This window comes from Argiope bruennichi, chromosome X1 (genome assembly GCF_947563725.1).
Source record: "Argiope bruennichi chromosome X1, qqArgBrue1.1, whole genome shotgun sequence".
NCBI classification, from domain to species: domain Eukaryota; kingdom Metazoa; phylum Arthropoda; class Arachnida; order Araneae; family Araneidae; genus Argiope; species Argiope bruennichi.
This window is the reverse complement of record NC_079162.1, coordinates 4586625-4597507: the sequence shown is the minus strand read 5'-3', so window position 1 is coordinate 4597507 and position 10883 is coordinate 4586625. Positions and strand designations below refer to the sequence as shown.

General features: G+C 35.8%; 3 protein-coding genes across 3 annotated transcripts; all 3 read right to left on the bottom strand.

Moving 5' to 3' along the window:
* Positions 1-2882: 2882 nt before the first annotated feature.
* LOC129958433 (uncharacterized) lies at positions 2883-6792 on the bottom strand. The gene is made up of 2 exons (XM_056070924.1): positions 6469-6792; positions 2883-3020 (listed from the first exon to the last, which is right to left on the bottom strand). Exons 1-2 carry the CDS (start codon positions 6790-6792, stop codon positions 2883-2885), a joined length of 462 nt encoding a protein of 153 aa, XP_055926899.1.
* A 904-nt stretch (positions 6793-7696) lies between these two features.
* Positions 7697-8983, bottom strand: LOC129958432 (uncharacterized). Its single transcript, XM_056070923.1, has one exon. It carries the CDS (start codon positions 8981-8983, stop codon positions 7697-7699), a length of 1287 nt encoding a protein of 428 aa, XP_055926898.1.
* A 256-nt stretch (positions 8984-9239) lies between these two features.
* Positions 9240-9758, bottom strand: LOC129958431 (uncharacterized). Its single transcript, XM_056070921.1, has one exon. It carries the CDS (start codon positions 9756-9758, stop codon positions 9240-9242), a length of 519 nt encoding a protein of 172 aa, XP_055926896.1.
* Positions 9759-10883: the final 1125 nt, after the last annotated feature.

The window sequence follows — 10883 nt, the reverse complement described above, 5'->3', positions numbered from 1 at the left end:
TTTTTTTTCAAAAATTTTATCAAAAAAATCAATATTTTCCAAAAATCGATTTTTTACAAATATTCTGAAAATTAGCACAGCCCTACTGAGGAATTCCATAAATTTACTTGGCATATATTCACATTTCGCTGTTCAAATAAGAACAGATGAGGTCTTTGCCCTAATATAACGATGAAACGCTTATAAAAAAAACTTTAAAAGCTTTGGAAGCCTTGTAAAGTAGAGGCTTCTTTCATAACATTCTTAATAGGATCTATGGCCCATAACTACTAAGTTTGAGAAGCAAATGAAAAATTCAGCCACTTGACCTCGCAGTCAGTTAAGAAAGTGAGATACTCTGCGTATAATTTGTAACAATATCGCGACAACGCTTGCCATTTTTGATATGTTCATTGGCATCGGGCTTAAATGCATAAGATAATGCCAGGCACTTCGAAAGCGGTCGTATCTGCAAAGGTCTCTGCAAAGAATTTCAAGCTGAGAAGAACTGGTATTTGTTGAAACATTATACTTCTCAAACATTACAGTAATATTCTGAAAAGACGTTACTGAAGATGATAAAATGAAGTTTTTCCAGAACATAGTAATGTACACAGTTTATTCATCTGACAATTCAGAAGAATGTTAGTATTCGAGCTTCTAATAAAACATACGGCTTTATTTAAGAGTAGGGGCGTTATAAGCAAACCAAAGAAAGAACCGTTTTACAGTACCTTGGATACTATGTCCAGAGCTAGCAGTCGTGATCTGGGTGCCCCGGGTTCGAGTCCCAGGATTCTTCCCCAATTTTTCTTCTGTGTTCCATCTGTGAAGTGTGTGAATGTGCCCTCCCCCCCCATAAAAAGGGGTTGTGCAAGTGAATGTGACGCATGAAGTAGCTAAGTCGTACTCTTGGGCCTAGTTGGCGCTACTGAAAAAACAAGAGGCGCTCACTCGACTTAAATCGCTGACAGATTTAAAGCGAGCAAATCGCTGACAGATTTAAAGCGGGCTTGTAAAGTACCATGAGTAACAACAACAACAGAGCTAGCAGTAGGTAACACTGACATTTTGTGCTTTATTCTTAATAGAAATGCACTCACTCATTCATTAGTATGATCAAAGCAAAGAAACTGTCCATCATTCCAGTTTTTTTTATACCTACACACCCAACATGAAGAATATTACAGCATTAAAAAAAACAGCCTTTTTTTACGAATGCTGTGAATTTTGTGTCAGCATCAAGTTGTAAAATTTCAAAGGAGCTGGCCGAAGCCTACTTCAAGAGAAATAATTTTTTACGCATTTTCGGATACGTATTTTGGATTCATTGTCAGACAGAAAATGTTCAAGCAATCCTGCCAATTAGGAATATTTCATTTTGCAAACCGCTAGCTACTTGGAGAACATATGTACGAGGGGTGATCAAAAAAAAGTTTACACGCATCAGTATTTGGAAAGTACAAATTGTGGATGGTAATTTTGTTACCCAGAGTGGAGACACATGTCAGTAGTTGTCTTAGATCGGTCGTTCGAGCAGATAGTGTTAGTTCTGAGATGGTGAAATGGTGAATGGTGTCGTTCTTTTGAAGCGGGCAGAGAGATTGCTGGAAACGTTTAGATGGGAGGTCTGCGGACACCCTCATACAGCCCCGATTTGGCTCTCAGTGACTATTTCCTTTTCCCGGCATTGAAGGAACACTTATCCGAAACAAACTTTATATCAGACGGTGATGTTCAAAAAGGTGCTGAGAACTGGCTCAATAGCCAGGGACCTGATTATTACTAAGACGGGTTAAACAAATTGGTCGAGCGGTGTGATAAATGCCTCAACAGGTTTGGTGATTATGTCGAGAAGTGACCGCCACATATGTCTCTTAATTACAATTTGTATCCTCTGTTTATTGTTAAAAAAACCTTTTTCTTTTGCCTTGTAAACTTTTTTCGGATCGTCCCTCGTATATAATAAAAAAATTCTTAACTACATATTGTCGTAACATATTAAAACATATGTCGTAACATATGATAGAAACATATGCAAAGAATAACAAGCCAGATGACTCTGGCAAAGATATTTTCATTCTGTTTTACTTGTTGACACGGCATAGATGAAACCCAAAAAAGGCAAAATTTCAATGAAAGTTTTTTTTTTTTTAAATTCTTTATGGATCTGAAAAACGGCAGAATTCTAATAATCTTAGCAAATGCAAAAATTACATTCTTTTGCGTCATGCGATTAGTTTTTGTGGCACAACTTCCGAGTTCTATTAGAAGGGAAAATTGAAGGCAGTGCATTTGTTCAGACACAGCGAATATCTGCATCGTAAGATCGGTATCGGTAAGATATTGTAAGATCTTCAATAGCCAAAATTCTAATTATGATAGGCATCAAGCGAGAGACGCAATAACACACTGTATACAGTGGTGGACCTTGAAAATATGAAACGCTCACTAAATTATTTTAAGGATTTTCTGAGGTAAAATCCATTGATAATAAGAAAGTACATAAACTAAAATTATTTGCCCTTTTTACTTTACTTTTATACTTATTTTTTATCATTCTTTATTTCATTTGAAGATTATTCCTATGTTGCTTTTTACTGCATTTACAAAATTTACTTTCTCTTATTTGTACAGAGAATATACTTTTATATTGACAAAACATAGAGACTATATATATTAAATGTGGGCTTGAATGTGAATCTCAGAACCAATAATAACGAGCATTTGATCTTTTTAAATATTTTTAATTAATAATTAAGGGGACTGGCACAACATTTAGGACGAGCACAACACTTAAAATAATGAAAGGAGAAAGGAGGGCTGGCTGCTTTTATACAAATTAAAAAAAAAAAATCAGAATCACAACATCGTAAAGCGTGAAGTACTTCCAACTCTCCCCTTTAGCGAGGAAAAGCGAGAGCCATCACGTCAGTCTCATGCGTGTTGCCATCGCCTGGGGCTAAATATATCCCACAGAGCCGTCCTGCATACCAGACGTCCACGGCTGAGTTGAAGTTGACAGCAATGTAGGCAAAAAGCTGAAATGAGCAAAAACCAGAGAAAGAAAAAAGATAACACACACACACACACACACACACACACACACACACACACACGCACACGCACACACACACACACACAAACACACACACACACACACAAACACACACACACACACACACACACACACACACACACACAAATTTTAATGGTGAATGCTTCAAAGTCCAGGACACGCCGCGAACAAAAACCTGCAATAAAATGGATTGTACCAGGACGAGCTGTAGAAAAGCAGTGTGGACCACTCAAGGCCATGCCATCGCGCAGGAAAAGCTGCACTACACCAGGACGAAAGGGGCACAAATCGAAAAAAACAGTCCAGGACACGCCGCGTCAAAAAACTGAATTAACATGAATTGTACCAGGACGAGCGGCACCAAAGCAGTCTAGACCACTAAAGGCTATGCCTCCACGCAGGAAAATCTGCATTACACCAGGATGAACGGGGTAAACACCGAAAATGCATTTCAGGACACACCGCGAACAAAAAACGGCAATAACATGAATTTTACCATGACAATTTTTACTAACGCAGTCTGGAACACTCAAGGCCATGCTACCGTGTAGGAAAAGCTGCATTACACCATTACCAACGGGGCATAAACCGAAAAAAAACAGTCCAAGACACGTCGCGAGCAAAAAAACTGCAAAAACATGAATTGTACCAGGACGAGCGGCACCAAACTAGTCGGGACCACTGAAGGCCATGCAACCGTAAAGGAAAAGCTGCATTACATCAGGACAGAAGGGGCAAAAACCGAAAAACTTTTGAGTAAATTTTAGGCATTTTCAATAAAATAAATGTAGTACTCCGACAAATTATTTCAATTTCATATCCGTTAATATAAAATAAAATCATTGAAAAAATGTCAAGAAGTCTTTGGATGGTGGAATTCAGATTTTAACCGGAGGCCATCAAAATACATAAAAAAACTTTGCTCGGACGAAACATTACACCACTGTTCCTCACAGAGTGTCCAACGGGTAAACTGGTCTTCGTCTGAATGGACAAAGTTTTATTATTCATGTCATTTCTATTCTAAAAGCACAACGAATTGGATAGAAACAAATTTTAAGATGTATCCAGATGGAATCGACTTTCTATACAATTCTTTTTAGTAAATTTGAGGTATTTTAAATAAAATAAATTCAGCATTCCGACAAATTTCTTCAATTTCATATCCGTTAATATAAAAAATTCATTGAATAAATTTCAAGAAATCTTTGGATGTTCTAATTCAATATGGAACCGGAGGCTTGCAGAATATTTGTAAAAAACCTTACTCGGACAAAACAATACACCACTGTTCCTCACAGAGTGTGGAGCAGGTAAACCTGTCTTAGTCTGAATGTACACGGTTTTATTTTTCATGTCATTTCTATTCTAAAACCACAATGAATTGAATAGAAAGAAGTTTTTGAGATACATTCAAACGGAATAGTTTTTCAGTACAATTCTTTTTAGTAAATTTAAGGTATTTTTAATAAAAAAAATAAAGTACTCCGATAAATTATTTGATTTTCATATCCGTTAATATAAAATAATTCATTGAAAAAATTGCAAGAAGTTTTTGGATGTTGGAATTCAGATTGGAACCGGAGGCCATCAAAATACTTGCAAAAAACCTTGCTCGGACTAAACATTATACCACTGTTCCTCAAAGAGTGTGTAACAGGTAAACTTGTCTTCGTCTGAATGGACACGGTTTTATTATTCATGTCATTTCTATTATAAAAACACAATAAATTGGATAGAAAGAAGTTTTGAGATACATCCGGATGGAATTGATTTTCTATACAATTCTTTTTAGTAAATTAGAGATATTTTCAATAAAATAAATGTAGTACTCCGACAAATTATTTGATTTTCATATCCGTTAATATAATAAATTCATTGAAAAAATGACCAGAAGTCTTTGGATGTTAGAAATCATATTAGAAACGGAGGCCATCAAAATACATAAAAAAACTTTGCTCGGACGAAACATTACACTACTGAACCTCACAGATTGAGGAGCAGGTAAACATGTCTTCGTCCGAATGAACACATTTTTATTATTCATGTTATTTCTATTCTAAACGTACAATAAATTGGATAGAAAGAAGTTTTGTGATACATCCAGATGAAATCGACTTTCTATACAATTCTTTTTTGAAAATTTGAGATATTTTCAATAAAAAAATGTAGTACTTCGACAAATTATTTCAAGTTCATATCCGTTAATTTAAAAATTCATTGAAAAAATTTCAAAAAGTCTTTGGATGTTGGAATTCAAATTAGAACCGGATTCCATCAAAATACTTTCCAAAAAGTTTGCTCGTACAAAACATTACACCACTGTTTCTCACAGAGTGTGGAGCAGGTAAACTTGTCTTAGTCTGAATGGGCACGGTTTTATTATTCGTGTCATTTGTATTCTAAAAGCAGAACGAATTGGAGAGAAACAAGGTTTGAGATGCATTCAGATGGAATCGATTTTCTATACAATTCCCTTTAGTAAATTTATGGTATTTTCAATTAAAAAAAATGTAGTACTCCGGCAAATTTCTTCAATTTCATATCCGTTAATATAAAAAATTCATTGAAAAAATGTAAAGAAGTCTTTGGATGTTGGAATTTAAATTGGAACTTGAGGCCATCAAAATACTTGAATAAAACCTTGCTCGGACAAAACAATACACCAATGTTCCTCACAGAGTGTGGAGCAGGTTGTTATTTCGCCAGTTCTACGCACACATTTAATGTAATTCACAATACAAATCAGATGGCAGAGACTTTAGAACAACTCCATTTTATTCGCGTGCTTTCCACTCTCTCTCTCTCTGTCTCTCTCAGCCACTCTCGCGTTACAGAATTATTTTGGCTTCACTTTGGGGCGCCACCATACAATCATTTCACAACACCGATCATCCACCCCCGGGTTGAATGAGACATTCAAAAACTTAAAAGTAAACAACAACAATACAAATGAACACATACCACATAATACAATAAACAGTATCCAACATTGGAAAAACAAGAAATACTCAATTTATCAAATATACACAGTTGAATTGACACAAAAGGTAACAAGTATAATACTCAAAAACAACCAGTGATCATAACACAAAGAGAAATTTTCGCACAAATTACTCCTTTGGGATGGGTAAAATACAAATTTTAGTAATAGGACGTTTAAAAACTCCATTTTTAGTTTTCATTAACACTACTCTGATTTTATTATCTTTACCATAATACACTTCAAGAATTCGACCAAGAGGCCAGTTACACACAGACAAATTTTGTTCTTTCAAAATTACCATATCATTTATTTTTACATTATTTTTCTCAAAAAGCCATTTATTTCGATTTTGAAGTGTACTTAGGTAGTTATTTGACCAACGTTTCCAAATCTGTTGTACAATTTTTGTTAGTTTTTGCCATACCTTTAACCTGTTATCAGGCAGTTCAGTTAAACTTGGTTCAACAATTGCTGAAATCGGACGACCAACAAGGAAATGACCAGGAGTCAAAACATCAAAATCGTTAGGGTCACATGATAAAGGGTAGAGGGGACGTGAGTTGAGAATTCCCTCAATCTGGTTAAGAATCGTTAAAAATTCTTCATAAGTGAATTTTAAATTGCCCATAATTCGCTTTATATGATATTTGACGGCCTTGACTCCAGCCTCCCAGAGGCCTCCATGATTTGGTACTCTTGGTGGAATGAAACTCCACTCAACACGTTCATCACACAAAAATTTACTCATATTATTGTTACTATTACTCAGAATTTTTCTCAGTCTCTTTAACTCTAATTGTGTGCCTACAAAGTTGGAAGCATTGTCTGAAAATATACGTTCAGATTTTCCTCTTCTACTAAAAAATCGTTTTAAAGCCGCAATGAAGGCTTCGCTAGTTAGATCTGAAACTAATTCAAGGTGACATGCTTTTGTGACCATGCACACGAAAACACACACGTAAACTTTATTGAAAACACCTTTTCACTGATTAGGATATTTAATCCAGAAATGCCCACAGAAATCTACTCCCACTTTGTTAAAAGGAAAATTTTGAGAAATTCTCTCGGTTGGCTACTGACCCATAATTTGTGAACAAGTAACGGGTTTTGCTTTAAAACAAATTGTATAGTTATTAACTAATTTCCTGCACATATTACGACCATTTAAGGGCCAGAATCTCTGTTTAACAATAGACAATAAAGTTTGTGGACCTACATGCAATTGTCTCTTGTGAGTCAATTCAAGAATCAAATTAGTTAACTTGTGATTCTTAGGAAGAATTATTTGGTGTTTTTTGTCATAATTTAAATTACTATGTGCCAGTCTACCTCCTACTCTTAGTACCCTTTCAGAGTCTAGAAATGGAGAGAGATTTTTTATCTTACTTTGAGGGCTAACCATACCCTTAGTGGACAAGTCCTTTAATTCTTATTCAAATTCTACCTGTTGCACCAACTTCACAAGTGTAGTTTCAGCTCGTTGGACTTCGGATATCTTCAATGGTCCAATTTGTTTCTTAAATGGTTGCTTACAATTATCGATGAACCTGTAAATATAACTAAGAACACATAAAATTTTTTGGAAATTATTAGATACAGAAAGAATTTTGTTCAAAAAACTATTGTCCAAAGTCACAGCCAAAGTTTTTCTCTCAGACGATTTTAGTTCTTCCTGACACACTGTCATCACTAAGTATCACGTCATCATTTTTAGGGACAATGTTTTCTTCATGTAGGAAACTCGGTCCATTCCACCACTTCTCACAGTTCAACAGTGAGTCGGCGCTGATGCCTCTCGTAAGAAGATCAGATGGATTGTCCTTTCCAGCACAATGGTGCCACGTATCTTTGTTTGTCAAGGATTGTATTTCCTTCACACGGTTGGCGACAAAGACTTTCCATCTGCTGCTGGAACCTTGAATCCAACTCAAGGCTATAGTGGAATCTGTCCAAAAGTGGTTGGTTGCTGGTATTTTCTCACTGAGGACTCTTGATACTTCTTTTGCCAATCTCGCAGCAAGTAACGCACCCATTAATTCCAAACGTGGAAGGGATAATGGCTTTAGAGGAGCCACACGGCATTTTGAAGCTAAAAGATACACACAAATTTTGTTAGGAGTTTTCAGTCTTAAATATGACACAGCTCCATACGCTTTAATGCTAGAATCGGAAAATGTGTGTATTTCACACTCTGGGGGATTCTCACTATCACACTCAAGGACATATCTAGGAATCTGAAGTTTACCTAAGAAAGACGCTTCTGAACACCACTGTTCAAACTTCTCATTAACATCTGGCAGTAACTCTTCGTCCCAGTCTGTTTTACTTTGCCAGATTTCTTGAAATAAGATTTTAAATCTTATAGTGAAGGGGGATACAAATCCCATTGGATCAAATATTCTGCCTGCGGCCATCAACAAGAATCGTTTAGTATTTTTCCTTTTCAGAAGGAAGTCCAATAGACCTTTTAAATTAAGACTAACATAGTCATTTTGAGGACTCCACGAAAGTCCCAAAACACGATGTGGTTGGTTTACGAAATCGTTAATATTTAAATGGTCGAAATGTTTTGTCTGCCATTGTTTCATTAAATCACAGTCATTTGAAATCCACTTCCGCAAATTCATCCCTGCATCATCCATGATTTTTGCTGCTGTGTTTGACAAGTCAAATGCTGATGATACGTCGTCTTCACCAGCGACGAGATCGTCCACGTAAAAACAACTATCGAGTGTCCGCACAGTAACGGGATATTGTTCCTTATATTTCTCAATATGGGTTTTTATAGTTGCGGCCAATAGAAATGGAGACGAGTTCACACCAAAAAGAACTCGATTGAATCTATACACTTGAACATCGTTTTCACTGTTAGCCACAAGAAACCTAACTGCGTCTTTATCTTTTGGAGTCAAAGAAATCTGGAGAAAGGTTTTTTCCATATCAGATAAAATGGCTATTTTGTTCAAGCGAAAGGATATCAACAAATCAAAAATGTTTGGATTTAAATTAACTCCTTGATGTAAACAATCGTTCAGCGATAATTGTCCTATTTCATGTGCATTAGCATCAAAAACTGTACGTACTTTTGTTGTTAGAGATTCATTTTTTTATTATCACTTGGTGAGGAAGATAAAACACTGGGTTATTTGTTGAAGCAAACGGATTTGTTACCCTCTCAATTATCCCCTCATCTAGTTAACCCTTTAAAACTTTACAATACTCAGAATACAACACCTTATCATTTTGCATTTTTCTCATAAGACTGCTGAGTCGTCTTTTTGCTAAATCAAAATTATCGCTCAACTCATTACTATCTCTTTTCCACGTGAGTCCCACCTCATACCTACCATTTTTAAAACATATATTTTCCTTAAACAATTCTAAATTCATGTCCTCCTCACTAGTAATACCCTCGTCCTTGACACCTATTGATTCTAACTCCCAAAAGGTCTTTAATGTTGTATTTAAATCACTATCTCGAATTAAACCACAGTGAATTTTGTTATTCACCTCCTCATCTACACTTCCGCTAGCGACATATCCGAACACTGTATTTTGCAAAAGTAGTCGAGAATCTCCTGTATAAATTTGACCTGGCCTAAGCAACTCATAAAATATTTCCGCGCCTAATAAAACATCAATTTTTCCAGGAATATTAAATTTGTAGTCTGCGAGCTCAATATCGTTAGGTAAATCAATTGAAACATTAATCATTCTTGACGGAATTAAATAGGTTATTTTTTTGACAACTAGCAAATTAAACTCTTTTTTAAAACTCATATCAAGATTATTTATGGTTGCCATAACACACCCATTAACCGTCATTGATGAATCATTTAAACAAGATATAAGTAAATTAATTTTCTCATTCCTCAACTGCAATCTATCCGCACAATCCTTCGTTATAAAATTTGACTCGCTTCCTCCATCTAGGAGGCACCTCACTTCATGTCTCGCGCCGTATCTGTCTCGTATTAAGCATCGCACGGTACTGAATAAAACTGTTTTTGTTTTGTTTTGCAAAAAACTCGTAGCCACTACTGATGCATTTCTCTCGCTCTCAATTTGGGGAAAGGCGATATTTGCTAACCCTCCCTGACTCTGACTGATGTAAGCATGTGCATTTGGATTCAACGGCGTCGAATCACTGGCTCCTGTTGCTGTCTGTGTCTGGGCGGAAGAGTTATCTCTTTTGGGATAATGAATTAATCTATTGAGCGGTTTCCCACAAAAACAATTTTTAGCTCTACACGGCTTCTTAACGAAACAATTTGAGGAAAAACATAACCTCAACATAAGCAATTAGTTTTCACGATATCTATTCTTTCGTCAACGCTAAGAGATTTGAACACAGGACACAAATACAGCGGGTGGGATTTCTTTGTTTTACAACTATTTATAATGCATTTCGCATTTTTAACGGAAGACAGATAAACACTTGAAGTATTTTTTGACCCAAGACTATTATTTTAATTACTGACATCATAACGCCGCGGTTCATATTTAGATTTATAATTAGGTATTAAATTATGTTCTCCTTTAATTTTTCCCTTCGACGATATGAAAATATCGCATTCTCGGCCTAACTCATGTGGTTTAAACCACGTCTCTCCTTGTTTTACGCCAATATGAGTAGTTAATTCTCTATCCAACGTCTCGATTATTTTATCTGACACTATTAATTCACAAATTGATTTTAAGTCTTTTACCTCCCGGAACTGACAATAGTATTCAAAGGTTGCACTCAATCTAGATGCGAACTGCACATAACTTTCATTGGGTAAACTTTGCGCCTTTTTAAAGTGATTTAGACATTCTTGGGGTGTTGGTTGAAACTCC